This window comes from Bidens hawaiensis, unplaced genomic scaffold (genome assembly GCF_021521415.1).
Source record: "Bidens hawaiensis isolate Kalapana, Puna unplaced genomic scaffold, B.hawaiensis_p1.1 tig00009824_1, whole genome shotgun sequence".
NCBI classification, from domain to species: Eukaryota; Viridiplantae; Streptophyta; class Magnoliopsida; order Asterales; family Asteraceae; genus Bidens; species Bidens hawaiensis.
In genome coordinates this window covers 763515-783336 of record NW_027491734.1, presented here as the reverse complement: position 1 = coordinate 783336, position 19822 = coordinate 763515, and the positions used below count along the sequence as shown (strand labels likewise).

The 19822-nt window shown below is 38.8% G+C and overlaps 1 protein-coding gene across 1 annotated transcript; it reads left to right on the top strand.

Annotated features, from left to right (window-relative positions):
* Positions 1-636: 636 nt before the first annotated feature.
* LOC143533630 (protein DETOXIFICATION 42-like) lies at positions 637-13086 on the top strand. The gene is made up of 13 exons (XM_077028344.1): positions 637-763; positions 857-978; positions 1055-1261; positions 1349-1515; positions 1615-1750; positions 11557-11653; positions 11738-11838; positions 11969-12156; positions 12351-12407; positions 12477-12593; positions 12683-12778; positions 12853-12974; positions 13041-13086. Exons 1-13 carry the CDS (start codon positions 687-689, stop codon positions 13084-13086), a joined length of 1533 nt encoding a protein of 510 aa, XP_076884459.1. The 5' UTR covers positions 637-686.
* The last annotated feature ends 6736 nt before the right edge of the window (positions 13087-19822 follow it).

Below are 19822 nucleotides of genomic sequence, written 5' to 3'. Positions count from 1 at the left end.
TAATGTAATTAAAATTGACATTTCATTAAAATTAAAAGGATTAGATGATTGAAAATCTGAAAAATAAAATACGAAAATTCAAACCAAAAAAATTAAAATAGAAAAATTTAAAAGTATTAAATGATCTTTCAGCCAGTTAAATTTTTCTGCAATTTCTCATTTGCGGCCTATAACGATTTTATTCACCTCATGCACTAGATGATCGTGCGACCCTGTGTACGTCCCTTGTCCCTCTGGCGACACTCTCTCATTGTCTAGTTTGTCACCCAATCCATTTTGGTTTGACGACCCGACGAGTTTTTTACCCTTTTCTGTCCATAATTTGGATTATTTAAATCAAATTTTCTTTTTTTAACATGACTCAAACAGTCAAACCACGATCCAAGAATCGTTTCTAGACTTATTCATGGACAAAAATCGAAAATTAGTTTTGATGATGACATGCCACCACACACCCCAAATCAAATAAAAATATACAAATCACCCCGCCCAGGCTCAACCGTTTTTTCCAATTTAAAACAATAAAATAAAGCAACCTCAGGCCTGTACTTAACCAAGGAAGGGTTTATATATGCATCTTTTTCCTCATACTTTAAGTTACTTCTCTTATTAATGATCTTTCATAACTTCAATACACAATCTTTACTTCTTTTTGTGTTCAAATTTTATATCTTTTTGAGCAAATTATGGTAGCAGATGCTGTTGCGTATCTATGGAAAAAATTCAAGAAGATTCCTTTGTGGGTTTTGTTCAATGACACAAGGTAATAATTCTTGGAACAAAAAGTTTGGATTTTTAAACTGGGGTTTTATGAATTTTGAATTTTATGATCAAATATGAAAATTTTGTGTTTTAGGAGTGTTTTTAGCAAGGATGAGTTGAATTTGGAAATTGCGAAGATCGCGGTCTCTGCGACATTGGGTTTAATGGCAGACCCTATTGCTTCTTTGATTGACACTGCCTTTATTGGTCATTTAGGTTGATAATTGTGGTTACTATGTTTAATATATTGATTTGGTTCGTAGTAAGATGTTAATGTTTTGGAATGTTATAGGACCGGTGGAGCTTGCTGCGGTTGGGGTTGCTATAGCTATTTTTAATCAAGCATCAAAGATTGCTATGTTTCCACTCGTTAGTGTCACGACGTCTTTTGTAGCCGAAGAAGATAGTGCCACGAGTATAAATTCAATTGTTGATGATATTGAGTTAAAACCGAGGTCGAGTTTAAATAATGAGAAAATGTTATTGCTACCAAAGCATGGTATGATATGTTTAGTTTGACTTTGTTTGTCAAGTGATTTGACTTTTGAAATTTCATGTTACTTAAATTGATATTGGATTTGACCAGAAAATATGAACAAGATGTTGACTAATGTTGACCGAGGGGAACACAAGAGAAGACATGTGTCATCGGCTTCTTCGGCTTTGTTGATAGGTGCAGTGCTTGGTCTAATTCAAGCTTTTTTGCTCATTGTGTCTGCAAAACCATTGTTATATTATATGGGCATAAAATCTGTAAGTTTTGCGTATGTTTTAATTTTAAAGTCAAAGTTACCTAATTGCTTCTTTATGATGTTATTGATTAGCTAATGTAATTTATTATTTATGGCTTAGGATTCTCCAATGTTAAGCCCAGCCTACAAATATTTGACCTTACGGTCCCTTGGTGCGCCAGCTGTCCTTTTGTCATTGGCTATGCAAGGAGTTTTTAGAGGGTTTAAGGATACAAAAACACCGTTGTATGCAATTCGTATGTGTTTCTTATATTATGTACTAATAGTTTTGCTAAAGGTGGGAAAATGAGCGGGTCAAGTTGTAACACCCCGACCAAAGGCGGATTATACATCGGGGCGCCACATATTGTTTCATTACTCGTGACACTATTTGGGTGTCAATATTTAATAAATGCATTCATTCGCGCACGCGCAAAGTAAACACAAGATAACATAAAGCAACATAATTCAATATATTATAAGGCAAAATATTCGAACAATAATAACTTGTCTTGATACATTTTAATCTAGGTCCAAAAGTAAAAACGTCCTACGTGACCACAAGCTCCAAGTGTAGCTACAGCAAACCTGAACATGTGTTAAAATAAAACGTCAAACACTTGCGTGTTGGTGAGAAATCATGTTTAATACAATACATAGATAACAATAAATCTGCGCGCAACACGTGTATGTCTGGTGTTTAACAAGGGTGTAATCAGATTGTGATCAAGCCTAAATAGATCATAGCTCATAGTTCATAGTTCAATCCGTGCTCCCAAATGAGCACAAAAACGAGAAAACATCTGTGCAAGTGTAAACAAAGAAAACCGTAAACGATAGGTCTCCCGTGTTCATCTAATGGATCCATGAAAACTTCGGAATAGGCCGAACAAAGCGGTTAATGATACACACATACAAATAAACAGCCAAGTAAACGTCCTCAACACATGGGATACTGCGCGACTAAAGTTCATAAACAAGTTTAAGACTCTAAGTTTGTATGAACACATGAACATCCCAAAACATTAAAAGCAAAAAGGGATTAGGTACGAGATTACTCATTTGATAAACGGTGCGGTGAAAGATAAAGCAAGAACCAACTTTAAACAAGCACAAGTTAACCTATAATTAAAGATTATTGTTTTAATGATTTGATTTAAGTCTTGATTATAAGTTAGCATAATTAATAAGTAAATTATTATATATAATATATATTACCGGAAAAGCAGGGCAGAACAGGGAGGAAGACGGAGGCAGAGAGGGAGGCGGCAGAGAGAGCAAGGAGGAGGTTAAATTAAGTGTTTGTGTGTGATGTGTTAGAAAGAAAATAAGATTATTATTTATAGAGAAACCCTAGGGAACACAATCCCTAGAAAAGGGGAAAAGATCTTAAAAAGCAAAAGATTCCAAAAGCAAAAGATATCAAAAGATATGGCAGCTGCAGGGGACAAGGAAAAGCTGACAGGGAACAGTAAAAGCATGGGCGGGTCAGATAAAGGTACTGGTCAAGCATGGAAAAGCAGATCTCCAAAGATAATGTCAGTCACTTTTTCTGTCAACCAATGGGGTTGGCGCGCATGCTACGCCGAAAGTAACTTTTCAGACATAAGACAGGTCAGGTCAACAGCACAGAAGAATAGACAACACAAAAGCAAACGGCTAGATTAAACAGAAGGAAACTCAAAGGGTTTAGCGCGAGAAGGCTCGAGCGCACGCGCGAGGGCGAAGGCTGACAGAGCAAACCTTAGCGCGCCGCGGGAAGAACTAATATCCTTAGCGCGCCGCGGGAAGAACTACAATTCTTAGCGCGTCGCGGGAAGAACTACCGTTCTTAGCGCGCTGCGAGAAGAACTACAATTCTTAGCGCGCTGCGAGAACCGTTCGCCTCGCGTAACGCAGGAACAACAGGTCTTCGCGCAGGCTTCCTTGTAAGGAGTCTGGCGCGTGGAGCTGCGCAGACAACCTTAGGCGGGAAGAAACAAAGGACACAAAAATAAGAGAAGGGGGGGTTCAAGGCTTAAGGGCGGGACGGCGACAAGAGAGAAAAGAAGGCGGAAAGAAAAGAGGAAGAAGGAAGAGGGACGGGACGGCGGGAAGGAAAAGAGAGGAAGAGGCGGGAAGGAAAAGAGAGGAAGAGGCGGGAAGGAAAATATATTATTATTATTAAAAGTAAAGTATAAGTATAAATAAATATTAAATCATAAAAGAAAGAGATCGGATCGGAGAAACGGGTACCTGGGTCGGGTCGGATCGGGTCAGATGTCACAGTCTCCCCTACTTTAAGAAATTTCGTCCCGAAATTTATCTCGAAGTAGGTTGCGCAGAGAACAGGTGCGGGTACTTGATCTTCATCTGATCTTCCCTTTCCCATGTAAACTCGGCTCCGCGCTTGGACTCCCAGCGAACTTTCACGATAGGGATGCGACTGCGCTTGGTTTGCTTTACCTCGCGATCCATAATCTCAACAGGCTTCTCAACGAAATGCATGGATTCGTCAACTTGAACTTCATCAAGTGGGATGTGAAGGTTCTCGTCGGCTAAACACTTCTTGAGATTGGATATATGGAACGTTGGATGTACATTGCTGAGCGCGGGCGGTAGGTCAAGTCTGTAGGCAACTTTTCCCACACGCGCGAGAATCTTGAATGGACCAACATAACGAGGAGCAAGCTTACCTTTCTTCCCAAAGCGGACAACACCTTTCCAAGGCGACACTTTGAGGAGAACAAGATCACCAACTTGAAATTCGAGAGGCTTTCGCCTGCGATCTGCGTAACTCTTCTGTCGGCTTCTAGCAGTCAGCAGATGATCACGGATCTTGGCGATTTTATCGGTTGTCTCTTGAACAAGTTCGGGTCCTGTGATTTGAGCTTCACCCACTTCGCTCCAACAAATCGGGGAGCGGCACTTACGACCGTAAAGTGCTTCAAATGGGGCCATACCAATACTGGAATGATAGCTGTTATTATAAGAGAACTCGATCAAAGGCAGGTGCGAATCCCAATTACCTCCAAAATCAAGAACACAAGATCGGAGCATATCCTCAAGAGTTTGAATAGTTCGCTCAGACTGTCCGTCAGTCTGAGGATGATATGCAGTACTCATGTCCAAGCGAGTTCCTAGCGCAGATTGGAGAGATTTCCAAAAGCGAGATATAAAACGGCCATCGCGATCGGATATGATGCTCAAAGGAGTACCATGGCGGCAGATAATTTCCTTGACATAAAGCTGCGCAAGTTGCTCAACACGGTAGTTTTCACGAATGGGCAGAAAGTGAGCAGACTTAGTCAAACGATCCACAATTACCCAAATGCTATCATGTTTGCTTGCTGTCAAAGGTAACTTGGTAATGAAATCCATCGCTATACCTTCCCATTTCCACGTAGGAACTTCTGGTTGTTCGAGCAAACCAGATGGGCGTTGGTGTTCAGCTTTTACTTTAGAACAAGTCAGGCATCTAGCTACGAACACAGCAATATCCTTCTTCATACCGGGCCACCAATAAGTAATGCGCAAATCCTTGTACATCTTATCAGCGCCGGGATGAATAGAATACCGAGATTTATGCGCTTCACTCAAGATATCAGCGCGAAGATTCTCATCAAAGGGAATCCAGATGCGATTGAGATAGCAGAGAATTCCACTCAGATTGGGCACAAAATGCGCTTCCGCGCCACACGCTAACTCGGCGCGAAGGTTACCATTGCTGATGGATGCGCGCTGCGCGTCACGAATGCGCGATTCAAGGATGCTTTGGATCGGCGCAAAGTGAAGCTGCGTGCGCGGCAAGATACAGTTAAGCTGGCAGGGTTTACGGCTGAGCGCATCAGCTACCACATTAGCCTTACCAGGATGATACCGGATCTCACAATCGTAATCGCTGATGAGTTCGTTCCATCGGCGTTGCCTCATGTTAAGTTCCTTCTGATCAAAGATATGCTGAAGGCTTTTATGGTCAGTGTAGAGGATACACTTGGTACCATAAAGGTAGTGTCTCCAGATCTTCAAGGCAAAAACAACTGCGCCTAGTTCGAGGTCGTGAGTTGTATAATTCTTTTCATGAACCTTGAGTTGCCTTGATGCGTAAGCGATAACCTTGCCTCGTTGCATAAGAACACAACCGAGACCTTGGTTGGATGCATCGCAATACACGACAAAATCTTCATTACCCTCAGGTAGCGCAAGAACAGGAGCTTCACACAACAAACGCTTGAGCGTCAGAAGGGCTTCTTCTTGCTTCGAGCCCCAAATATACGGTTTACCTTTGTGCGTTAGAGCTGTTAAAGGCAATGCGATCTTTGAGAAGTTCGAAATAAATCGCCGGTAGTAACCAGCTAAGCCCAGAAAGGAACGGATTTCGGTAGGAGTGGATGGCGTAATCCAGTTCTTGATTGCTTCAATTTTGGATGGGTCGACATGAATACCCATCTTGTTAACAACATGGCCAAGAAACTGTACTTCATCCGACCAGAATTCACACTTGGAGAGCTTGGCAAAGAGCTGCTCGGCTCTAAGCTTTTGCAATACCAACCGAAGATGTTGCTCATGCTCGGCCTTGGTCTTAGAATAAATCAGAACGTCATCGATAAACACAATCACGAATTTATCCAAGAAAGGCCTACACACCCGATTCATTAGATCCATGAAAACGGCGGGTGCGTTGGTTAAACCGAAGGACATGACCAAGAATTCAAAATGGCCATAACGAGTTCGAAAAGCAGTCTTCGGAACATCTTCATCGCGGATGCGCAACTGGTGATAGCCAGAACGGAGATCGATCTTGGAGAAACAAGAGGCACCTTGGAGTTGATCAAAGAGGTCGTCAATACGCGGTAAGGGATACCGGTTCTTAATGGTGAGTTTGTTCAACTCGCGGTAATCAATACACATGCGAAACGATCCATCTTTCTTTTTAACGAACAACACCGGAGCACCCCAGGGCGAAGAGCTAGGGCGAATGAATCCTTTAGCTGTCAACTCTTGAAGTTGACTTGCCAATTCTTGCATCTCAGCGGGCGCAAGACGGTAAGGAGATTTAGCTACGGGGGAAGCACCAGGGACAAGATCAATACGGAACTCGACTTCACGAGCGGGAGGGATACCAGGAAGATCATCAGGAAAAACTTCAGGGAAATCACGCACAACAGGGATATCGCGAAGCTTCTTCTTTCCTTCATCGGGTTTAACCACATGGGCTAAAAATGCAATACACTTCTTCCGCATGAGTCTTTGGGCTTCGGCGCAAGACATAAGCTTAAGACCACTGGAGGGTTTTTCGCCGTAGATGTGAAGATCACCATTTTCTCGAGGTATGCGAATCATCTTCTTGGCGCAAATAACTTCGGCGCGATTCTTTGAGAGCCAGTCCATACCAATAATAACATCAAAGCTTCCAAGAGGCATAGGGATGAGGTCGATCAGAAAATCGTTTTCGTTAAGGTTAAGCGTGCAATCTTTAATCACTGAGTTAATTAAAACAGTTTCGCCATTAGCCAATTCAACTGAAAATTTTTCTTTTAAATCGCTGCGCGGTCGCGCAAGCTTCTGCTCAAACGCGCGAGAAATAAAACTTCGATCGGCGCCAGTATCAAAAAGTACAGAAGCATAAAATCCGTTAAGCAAAAATGTACCATTAACTACGTCATTATTCGCTTGCGCTTGGTGCGCGGTTATGTTAAAAGCTCGTCCGCGCGTCACTTGGTTTGAAATCTGGTTCACCGGATTCGCTTGCGTAATCTGAACTTGTAGTCTCGGGCACGCGTTCCGGAAATGACTGGGATCACCGCAGTTAAAGCACGATCTGGGTCGTGGGTTTTGGTAGGTTGGTTGTGGGTTCTGCGGGTAGACTGGTGGTATTGGCGCAATAGGATTGGCGGGAGGGACTCTACAGTATTCGGCTGAGTGACCAACACGGCCACATCGGTTACATTGTCGACACGGGGTTTGAGTTGGGTGGTGAAGTCTACAGGTTGGGCAAAAGGGTTGGTTTCCTGTGTAAGGTTTCTTAGTTGGCGGGGCAGGGAGTGCGGGATTGGTTAAGGCATAGTTGTGGACTATAGGGGGAGTTGGGTAGGCTGATAGTGGGTTAGGCGTGTAAACTGGAGGTTGGTAGGTGGATTGCTGGACAATGGGCGGGTTGGTAAGCGCATAGGCTTTGCGCCTGCGCTTGAGGTTGTTACGGTTTGAGGGTTCGGGTTTGGTTTCTGTTGGTTCAGGGGCAGTCTTGGTGGGTTTAGTCTTCTCAGCTCCCCGCAGGAACAGGGTTCCTGCTCTGACATGGTTGTCGCTGAGCACAGCGGCCAACTCAATGGCGTCAGAGAGGGTTGCTGGGTTTCTGGCCCATACAGAATCTTGAATTTCCATGGGGAGACCCCCAAGGAATTTCTCGATGGCTCGGCGGGAAGGGGTAACAAGGTGAGGGACAAGCAGGCTTAGTTCATGGAAACGCGTCGCGTACTCGCGCGCTTCGCCACTGTACTGCTTAAGATTCCAAAATTCTTCTTCCAGGCGCTTAACTTCGTTGGGAGGGCAGAATTCTCGCGTCAGAATTTCTTTGAATTCCTCCCAGGGCATGCTAGAAGCAGCTTCTGCGCCACGCGCATGAGCTACTCCATTCCACCATGTAAGCGCTCTAGATTCCAGGACACTGGAAGCATATAGGGTTCGTCTGTCTGAGGGGCATTGGGTGTGGAGGAAAGTGTTTTCAATCTTCTCGAGCCATTGGAGCATCACGGTGGCTCCTTCAAGACCTGTGAATTTCGGAGGGTTACCCGCATTAAAGGACTTAATGTTGTAACCAGAGGTGTTAGCATTGTTTTGGCTCAAAGCTTGGGCTATTGCGGCGGCCATTTCCTGGGAACGTTGCAGCGAACGTCTGCGCGAGGCTTCTCTCCTCTGATGGCGGCGAGATAGCGGAGGCATTCTATAAAAGTTTTAATTTTTGTTAATATCTTGGTTTTAACGCAAAGTATAACCTCGAAAAGCTTGGTTTCACGGAGTCAGTTACTGTCAAAAGTTAAAGTAAAATAAATGACCCTAAATGCAGACTTAATAAAGGTAACAAATTCGAATCAAGAATCGACAATTCATGTATCACCATGACTTTCCGAATTCCCAATTTAAAATATACGAGCAAACGAGTATTGGAGATTGACGATTCATGTATCACCATGACTTTTCAATCCTCAATATAAAATATACAAGAAAATGAGTATTGGAGGTTGACAATTCATGTATCACCATGACTTTTCAAGTCTCCAACCTCAGAACATAATCGTAAATGGAAATTGAAAATCAACTATTCATGTGTCACCATGACTTTTCGGATTTTCAAATCCAACAAACGAATATGTAAGAAAAATAATAAAAAAAAAAAAAAAAATCGAAATTCAACAAAAATCGAAATATCGCGAAATAAATCATAAAATCATATACTGCGCAAGCGCGAGCATATTTATAAACGAGTAATTAACAATAAGCGCGCAAACATGAGATTTCTCTCATGCGCGAGAAGGGACTCTTAGGTATTCTAGGCCGTTACGTCTAACCACCTATCCTAAAGTCACGTAGCTCTGATACCAATCTGTAACACCCCGACCAAAGGCGGATTATACATCGGGGCGCCACATATTGTTTCATTACTCGTGACACTATTTGGGTGTCAATATTTAATAAATACATTCATTCGCGCACGCGCAAAGTAAACACAAGATAACATAAAGCAACATAATTCAATATATTATAAGGCAAAATATTCGAACAATAATAACTTGTCTTGATACATTTTAATCTAGGTCCAAAAGTAAAAACGTCCTACGTGACCACAAGCTCCAAGTGTAGCTACAGCAAACCTGAACATGTGTTAAAATAAAACGTCAAACACTTGCGTGTTGGTGAGAAATCATGTTTAATACAATACATAGATAACAATAAATCTGCGCGCAACACGTGTATGTCTGGTGTTTAACAAGGGTGTAATCAGATTGTGATCAAGCCTAAATAGATCATAGCTCATAGTTCATAGTTCAATCCGTGCTCCCAAATGAGCACAAAAACGAGAAAACATCTGTGCAAGTGTAAACAAAGAAAACCGTAAACGATAGGTCTCCCGTGTTCATCTAATGGATCCATGAAAACTTCGGAATAGGCCGAACAAAGCGGTTAATGATACACACATACAAATAAACAGCCAAGTAAACGTCCTCAACACATGGGATACTGCGCGACTAAAGTTCATAAACAAGTTTAAGACTCTAAGTTTGTATGAACACATGAACATCCCAAAACATTAAAAGCAAAAAGGGATTAGGTACGAGATTACTCACTTGATAAACGGTGCGGTGAAAGATAAAGCAAGAACCAACTTTAAACAAGCACAAGTTAACCTATAATTAAAGATTATTGTTTTAATGATTTGATTTAAGTCTTGATTATAAGTTAGCATAATTAATAAGTAAATTATTATATATAATATATATTACCGGAAAAGCAGGGCAGAACAGGGAGGAAGACGGAGGCAGAGAGGGAGGCGGCAGAGAGAGCAAGGAGGAGGTTAAATTAAGTGTTTGTGTGTGATGTGTTAGAAAGAAAATAAGATTATTATTTATAGAGAAACCCTAGGGAACACAATCCCTAGAAAAGGGGAAAAGATCTTAAAAAGCAAAAGATTCCAAAAGCAAAAGATATCAAAAGATATGGCAGCTGCAGGGGACAAGGAAAAGCTGACAGGGAACAGTAAAAGCATGGGCGGGTCAGATAAAGGTACTGGTCAAGCATGGAAAAGCAGATCTCCAAAGATAATGTCAGTCACTTTTTCTGTCAACCAATGGGGTTGGCGCGCATGCTACGCCGAAAGTAACTTTTCAGACATAAGACAGGTCAGGTCAACAGCACAGAAGAATAGACAACACAAAAGCAAACGGCTAGATTAAACAGAAGGAAACTCAAAGGGTTTAGCGCGAGAAGGCTCGAGCGCACGCGCGAGGGCGAAGGCTGACAGAGCAAACCTTAGCGCGCCGCGGGAAGAACTAATATCCTTAGCGCGCCGCGGGAAGAACTACAATTCTTAGCGCGTCGCGGGAAGAACTACCGTTCTTAGCGCGCTGCGAGAAGAACTACAATTCTTAGCGCGCTGCGAGAACCGTTCGCCTCGCGTAACGCAGGAACAACAGGTCTTCGCGCAGGCTTCCTTGTAAGGAGTCTGGCGCGTGGAGCTGCGCAGACAACCTTAGGCGGGAAGAAACAAAGGACACAAAAATAAGAGAAGGGGGGGTTCAAGGCTTAAGGGCGGGACGGCGACAAGAGAGAAAAGAAGGCGGAAAGAAAAGAGGAAGAAGGAAGAGGGACGGGACGGCGGGAAGGAAAAGAGAGGAAGAGGCGGGAAGGAAAAGAGAGGAAGAGGCGGGAAGGAAAATATATTATTATTATTAAAAGTAAAGTATAAGTATAAATAAATATTAAATCATAAAAGAAAGAGATCGGATCGGAGAAACGGGTACCTGGGTCGGGTCGGATCGGGTCAGATGTCACACAAGTAACAAGTTTGGTAGTCGGTAAAAACGTGTTGTGTTGACCAAAACACCCTTGTCCAAAATAGCTAACTTTATATAACTAATTAGTAAGTCAAACATGATTATGGAAGTTATGTTATTTTATTCATAATCTATTATTTTGAACAACATGACGTTAAAATGTTTTATGCATTAAAATTGCGCTTTAGGGCGACTCTGAACTTTATATATTTTGTTAATATGACCCATTTGACATGTTAGACGTATATTATTTCAGTCATAATCTGTGATGTTGAATAGCATGATTTAAGGGGTTTCATGCGTTAAAATTAGACTTTCAGGTCACTTTCTACCTGTTTAACCGGCTTCCTTTTAAGTAATTTTTTAGTTTGACCTATTAGACGTAGGGCATAATCCGAATCGAGTAAAATAGCCAAAGTCTGATCATGGGAAACATTGACAACAAAACATTGCAATATTCATGTGACAAATGAATCATGATTCTTCAATTTTGATATGTTACATAAATGAAGTAACGCCGTTTTTGCATTTAGTGATCGGGGACGTTGTGAATATCATTTTGGACCCGATATTGATATTTGTATTCAAGATGAGGGTCACGGGTGCAGCCATTGCTCATGTTTTCTCCCAGTAAGCTTTATAGTTATAGTTAATTAAATGATTTTGCATTATTTATGTGCTCTCGTTTTAATTACTTACATACCGCATTTGAAGGTACTTGATCTCGGTCATACTCCTACGGAAGTTAATACAACTAGTTGACCTTTTGCCACCTAATATCAAGGATTTACAGCTTGGTCGGTTTTTGAAAAATGGTAACCATTATTAATTGACTTTTAAAGTCAAACTTTGGTGATCCCATTTGTTCGATTAAAAATACGTACATTTTGTCTTTTAAAATACGTATATTTGTTTGATTAAAAATACGTACATTTGTTGATTCAGGATTTCTTTTACTGGTGAGAGTGATTGCCGCCACGTTTTGTGTCACACTGGCGACATCATTGTCGGCCCGGCTAGGATCGACCCAAATGGCCGCCTTCCAAATTTGCCTGCAGGTTTGGTTAGCAGCCTCCTTGCTCACTGATGGTTTAGCTGTAGCGGGCCAGGTAACGACATCATTGACTTTTGATGTCAAACTTTGCATTCGTCAAATTCTGTAATTTTGAGTTCCTTTGATAATTTTTGCATGAAAAATGTTTCCCTATGTAGTATGTTATATAGTTTATCGTAACAAATTCCAAAAGTGAAATTCACCGATTTGACTTATTAGTCAAAGATCGATAGAGATGTGATCTGGTGTCATTTATGCAGGCAATTCGTGCAGGCATTTGCAAGACAAGATTATGAGAATGCCAAGGCAACTGCTGGTCGTCTACTTCATGTGAGTTTGACTTTCACTTTGACTTTGACCTTTTTATGGTAAATGTGCTTTAATTCTCACTTTCTGCAGCTAAGTTTGGCTCTGGGACTCGTTCTGTCACTTATTGTTGGTGTAGGGTTAACTTTTTCATCGAGGGTGTTCACAAAAGACATTAAAGTTTTGCAAATTTTGAGTTTAGGCATCCCGGTATCTATTTCTCCATCCTTTTTTCTTTTATTAATTTTCCTTGAATTTGTGATTTTTAAACTTATATCTAAAGAAATTTGGCTTGGTAGTTTGTTGCAGCAACTCAACCGATAAATTCGTTGGCATTTGTCTTTGACGGGATTCATTATGGCGCGTCTGATTTTCGTTACTCCGCCTTCTCAATGGCCAGCTCACTACTTCTTGAGTTTTTTCATTTCCACGTATGTAAATAAATTAAAATATTAATTTGTTTTTTAAGGTTTTGGTAGCTTTAGCAAGTGTCGTGTGCTTGTGGTTACTATCTTCATATTACGGGTTTGTGGGCATATGGGTTGCATTATCAATTTTCATGAGTTTACGAGCGTTGGCTGGTGTTTGGAGGTAATGTTTTGATCATAAATTATTATAACAAAGTCTTTGTGTATAAACTTCTTTTGTGATTTGCAGGATTGGAACCGCAAGTGGACCGTGGAGGTTTCTTAGCGTATATTAGGTTCTTTGTATCATATATATAGAAGTTATTAATTCTTTTGAGATTATGCAAAGTTTTGTTTGTTTTTGTATATAAGCTTGATTAATTTATATTTTGGTTTCGTAGTTTGTGGTTTGGTAGAACAGAAGTAAAGGCATATATTGAATCTAATGAAGGAATATAATGTTATGTTTATTTTACCAAGTAGATGAGCAATCAGTCTCATTTATGTTGAATAATGAGATTTGGACTGATGTAACATAAATTCATAGCTTATTCAACTTGACTTGGTTTGTCATTTTTGTAATGGTTTTGTGTTTTAGTTTTTCTTACAAATCTTAAGCAAAAAGTTGACATCAACCTCAAATTTTACAAGGTGCCAATCATTCGAAGGACGTATCTACTAAAGTTGTGATTACAGGGAATGTCCCGATGATTAATTAAGAGTGTATTTCAAAGCATTTGCACCAGGGCCGTCTCCAAGATTTCGAGTGCCCAAAAGAAGTATAGAAAATGAACCTTGAATTATTGTACTTGAGCTGATTTAAAATTATTCTAGACATAAGTCCCATTTAAATTACTAGGTGTTGTGATATTAGCCCAAACTTTAACAAGCTTATAATATATGAACTTCAAGAAACAAGGAAATATGAGAATATGAGAATTTTACTGGATATCAACCTTCGTTCAAATCATTCTATTTATAAGGAAAAAAAAAACTACTGTGCAAAAAGTAAAATACCGACAATCTAAACTATTCAATTTTCACTTGAGTGTTCGTGTGAATAAAGGTGTTTGACAATTGTGTCATCCACCAATAATTCATACATCCACCAATAATTCATAACACTCCCCCTTGGATGACACCATTTCAAAACGTCGGGGTCTTGAAGTACTGCCTCATTAAAAACCTTGCTAAAGGAAAACCCAATGGGAAAAAACTTTAGCTAAGGGAAAAAGAGTGCAGTATATAGCTCCCCCTCAGATTGCAGGTCGTTACATTGTTCGTACATGGCGCATGCCAATATCATGAACATGTTTCCTGAATGTTGCTGTGGGAAGTGCTTTTGTGAAAAGATCAGCTGAGTTGTTGCTGGACTGGACATATCTCATTTCAACCTGATTGTCTTTAATAAGGTCTCGAGTATACTCAAAGTATCTTGGTGGTATATGCTTTGTTCTGTCACTTTTGATATACCCTTCATTCATTTGCGAGACACAAGCTGCATTATCTTCATAGATAGGAGTTGGAATTCGATCTTTCTCTAGTCCACAAGAAATCAATATGTGTCGTGACATAGATCTTAACCATACACATTCTCTTGAAGCTTCATGCAATGCAATGACTTCAGCATGATTTGAAGATGTTGCAATGAGTGTTTGTTTATGAGAACGCCATGAAATCGCAGTTCCTCCATTCTTAAATATGTATCCAGTTTGAGATTTTGCTTTATGGGGATCAGATAAATAACCTGCATCTGCATAACCAACTAACCCTTCTTTTGAATTGTTAGGATAAAATAAACCTAAATCAGCAGTTCCTTTTAGATACCGAAAAATATGTTTAATGCCATTCCAATGTCTTTTAGTAGGGGATGAACTGAATCTTGCTAATAAGTTAACTGCAAAAGAAATGTCAGGTCTTGTACAGTTAGTAAGATACATAAGTGCTCCAATTGCACTGAGGTATGGTACTTCGGGACCAAGAATCTCTTCATTATCTTCGCAAGGACGAAATGGATCATTGTCAACATTGAGTGATCTAACAACCATCGGTGTGCTTAAAGGATTTGCTTTGTCCATATTGAAACGTTTTAAGAGTTTCTCAGTATAAGTTGACTGATGCACAAGTATCCCATTATGCATATGCTCAATTTGTAAACCAAGACAATATTTGGTTTTTCCAAGATCTTTCATTTCGAATTCTTTCTTTAAAAGAGCAATTGCTTCATTAATTTCTTTTTGTGTCCCAATTAAATTTAGATCGTCAACATACACAGCTATGATCACATATCCTGATGTTGTCTTCTTGATGAAGACACATGGACAAATAAAATTATTTGTGTATCCTTTGCTTATCAAATAATCACTCAAACGATTGTACCACATCCTTCCAGATTGTTTCAGTCCATACAAGGATCTTTGTAATTTGATGGAATACATTTCCTTAGGCTTTGAGCTTATTGCATCAGGGAGTTTAAATCCTTCGGGAATTTTCATATAGATGTCACTGTCTAGTGATCCATACAAGTAAGCTGTGACAACATCCATAAGGCGCATCTCTAAATTTTTAGAGACTGCTAAGCTGATTAAATATCTAAACGTAATAGCATCCATGACAGGAGAATACGTTTCTTCATAGTCAATTCCTGGCCTCTGAGAAAAACCTTGAGCTACAAGTCTTGCTTTATATCTTGTAACTTTATTTTTCTCATTTCGTTTTGTCACAAAAACCCATTTATATCCTACAGGTTTCATTGACTTTGGTGTAATGACAATAGGTCCAAAAACCTTTCGATTGTTTAGTGAGTTTAATTCAGCTTGCATAGCATCTTTCCATTTGTTCTAATCTTGTCGATTTTTACAATCATCTACAGATTTTGGTTCAGGGTCATCGTTTTCTTCCATGATATCGCTTGCCACAGAATAAGAAAATATATCATCAATATTTTCCATTTCATCTCGATCCCACATTATATGTGATTTACCATAGTTTATTGACAATTCTTTATTGGAATCATTTATTTCTTCCTGAGGAAATGTTATATCATTTATTCTTTCCTGAGGGAAGGTTTTGTCAATCATTCCTTCCTTAGGGTCAGTATCCTTCTCAGAACCCTTTCTTTTTCGAGGATTTTTATCCTTTGAACCGATTGGCCTTCCACGTTTTAAACGTTTTTTGAGATTCATGAGGTGCATTATTATGGTTTTGCTTGCTTGGAATCTCAACTCGAGCTGGAGCATTAGCAGTTGGTATATGAGATTTAGTGACCCTGTTTATATCAGTAAATGCATCAGGTAACTGATTTGCAATTTCTTGTAGATGTATTATTTTTTGAACATCTGTCTCACTTTGTTTTGATCTTGGGTCTAGGTGTAACAATGATGGTACACACCATGATATATCTCTTTCTTGCTTTTTCATTTCTCCCCCTAATGCTGGGAACATTGTCTCGTTAAAATGACAATCAGCAAAACGTGCTGTAAATACATCACCTGTTAAAGGTTCAAGGTATCTTATGATGGAAGATGTTTCATATCCAACATATATTCCCAAACTTCTTTGGGGACCCATTTTTGTGCGTTGTGGTGGTGCAATAGGAACATACACAGCACAACCAAAAATTCTAAGATGAGAGATATTTGGCTCATTTCCAGAAACAAGTTGTGTGGGAGAGTATTTATGATTTGCACTTGGTCTTACGCGGATTAATGATCCAGCATGCATAATTGCATAACCCCAAATAGAAACAGGGAGTTTTGTCCTCATTATTAATGGTCTAGCTATTAGCTGTAGGCGTTTGATCAACGACTCGGCTAAGCCATTTTGTGTGTGTACATGAGCAACAGGGTGTTCTACAACAATCCCCACAGACATGCAATAATCATCAAAAGCATGTGATGTAAATTCTCCCGCATTATCAAGCCTTACTCTTTTAATGGTATAATCCGGAAAATGTGCACGTAATTTGATAATTTGAGCAAGAAATTTTGCAAAAGCAACATTACGAGTCGATAATAAAGAGATATTAGACCATCTGCTAGATGCGTCTATTAAGACCATGAAGTATCTAAATGGTCCACATGGTGGATGAATTGGTCCACATATGTCACCTTGAATTCTTTCAAGAAACATTGGTGTTTCTTTATCGACTTTTAATGGCGAAGGCCTTGTAATTAATTTTCCAAGAGAACAAGATGTACATTGAGGCATTTTATCTATTTTGTGGATCTTTTGACCTTTCAGTGGATGCCCATGTGTATTTTCAATGATCCTTTTCATCATTGTGGATCCTGGATGGCCTAATCTGTCATGCCATAAGTTTATGATACCAGAATCGCAACAATTTTCTTTGACTGCCATATGTGCTTGAGGCACATTTATATATGTATAATGCAAACCAGAATGGAGCATTGGCAATTTTTCCAATATTTGATCTTTGCTTATGATATGCAAATATTTTTCATTACTAACAGTCCTTGACTGAGTATCATATCCATTATGATATATGTTTCTGAAACTCAACAAATTTCTTGTTGATTTTGGGGAAAATAAAGCATTTTCTATTTTGAGCTTTGTACCATTTGGTAATGCTAAATTAGCTTTTCCCACTCCTTCTATCAAGTTTGTAGGACCTGATATTGTATTGATGATCCCTTTTGTTGGTTTCAGTTCATAAAAATATTTTTTAGATCTAAGTATAGTATGCGTGGCTCCACTATCCGCTATACATATATCTTCTTCATTTGTTTGATCTTGTGCTCCGGTGATTTTCATTTTAAATATTGAAAAATATTAAGAGAAAAAAATAAGTGTATAACGAAGACATATGATATTTTAATAAGAACTTTAATTGAAACACAAGTAGTACATGGAAGAGAAACTACATAATTAAAGATAATGAGAACACACTTAATAATTGCATCTAATTATAGTAGTCAAGCAACTTTGTTTCAAAGTTCCATCCCAAAGTCTTCAACGCTCAGCTCAGCATTGATATTATTAAAGTTATCAACATGGTTCACTTCTTTCTCTTTTCCTTTTAGAGAGGCTTGGTACAGTTCACACAGATGTGGAGCTGTGCGACAAGCCTTTGCCCAGTGGTTTGTACTTCCACATCTAAAACATGAAGTGCCATTGTTTTCGGACCTACCAGCTTCATTCCATTTATTTTGGTGGTTGGAATTGGTATTGTGTGGGACATGATAATTATTGGCTCTCTGGTTACGACCACGACCACGGCCACGACCACGACCGTAAGAGTTATTGTTCCATTTGAATGGATGCTTACGATCATTAAAATGCCTTTTGTCAAAATGACCACCTCCACGTCCACGGCCTCGTCCTCGGCTTTGTTCCCATTTATGATCAGAATTTTTATGAGAACTTTTGTGAGCAACATGTGCTTCTGGTATTGCTAATGAACCCGTGGGACGAGATTGATGATTTTTCATCAATAATTCATTATTTTTCTTTGCTACAAGGAGTAATGCATTTAGATCAGAGTATCTCTTAAAATTCTGCAAACGATAATGTGTTTGCAAGTTTATATTTGATGCATGAAACGTGGAGAAAGTTTTCTCTAACTTTTCTTCCTCTGTTACGGGATACCCACAAAATTCTAGCTTTGAACAAATTCGGTATAAAGCAGAGGTGTAATCATTTACCCTCTTAAAATCTTGGAACCTAAGACTGTTCCATTCATCTCTAGAAGTAGGAAGTAAAACTTCCTTTAGATGACCGAATCTGCTTTTCAAATCTTCCCATATCATATATGGGTTATCATAATTAAAATACTCATGCTGTAGCAATTCATCAATATGTTTATGGATGAAAACATCAGCTCTTGCTTTATCCTGGTCAGAGCAATCATTGTATTCTTGGATTGCGTCTAACACATCCATAGATTTTAAATGTCTTTTGACATTTGCTGTCCAAGACATATAATTTTCTCCAGAAATGTTGAGTGCTGGGAATTCGAGTTTTGCCATTTTTGACATTTTGTTGCTAAACATAATAGAGCAAATAATAAGATAAATATTAGAATCCATATATATCAATCAACAATGAGATACAATACATTGGTAGAGCTATAAACATATAAAAGAAAAAGAACATGCCGAACTCTTCAGATGGGAGATTAAAAATTAGAATGAGAAGTAGTATAAGCATTATAGTGACCAACATCAAAACCGGGTGAATCATTTTGAGAATTTTATCTTGGATAAATTTAATAAGAAGAATGTTTGTTGTAAATGAAATGGGGTTAATGATTGGTTATTTATAGTGGAGGTTTATAACCCGTTTATAACGGTTATATTACCGTTTATAACGGTAATATTACCGTTTGTGTGTGTGTGTATATATATAATATATAATATTAATTATTTTAAAGTAAGATAATAAATAAGATATTAAATACAGTTTATTTTATAATATATATATATATAATTAGTATGTACAATAATAAGAATAGAATTGTTAGTGTAAATAAATCTAACTTCTAAAATAGTTATCAAATTTTAATAACAATGTTTATACACGTTATTGCTATTACTCAGTATATTAGTTAGTATATGTATATGCATAGATATATATCTAATGTACATAATTAAAGAAGTGTTTATGATGTTTATGTAGATACCTTTGTGTCTATTACTTTTCTTGATTAGGATATAAGCGGCTCGTGCTGATAACGTGTTGTGATATTAGCCCAAACTTTAACAAGCTTATAATATATGAACTTCAAGAAACAAGGAAATATGAGAATATGAGAATTTTACTGGATATCAACCTTCGTTCAAATCATTCTATTTATAAGGAAAAAAAAAACTACTGTGCAAAAAGTAAAATACCGACAATCTAAACTATTCAATTTTCACTTGAGTGTTCGTGTGAATAAAGGTGTTTGATAATTGTGTCATCCACCAATAATTCATAACACTAGGCCATATTTTAATTTGAATTATTTATAAGTAAATAAAATAAAAAGAATAAACAAAAGTCAAAAAATGAAAAGAGTTAAACGTGTGTGAA

Excerpts from the sequence above, each read along its gene's own strand:
- LOC143533630 (XM_077028344.1), top strand. The coding sequence starts at position 687 with ATGGTAGCAGATGCTGTTGCGTATCTATGGAAAAAATTCAAGAAGATT. Across the intron at positions 1,516-1,614 it reads ATTATATGGGCATAAAATCT|GATTCTCCAATGTTAAGCCC; the intron begins GTAAGTTTTGCG and ends TTTATGGCTTAG. Across the intron at positions 12,157-12,350 it reads CGACATCATTGACTTTTGAT|GCATTTGCAAGACAAGATTA; the intron begins GTCAAACTTTGC and ends CAATTCGTGCAG.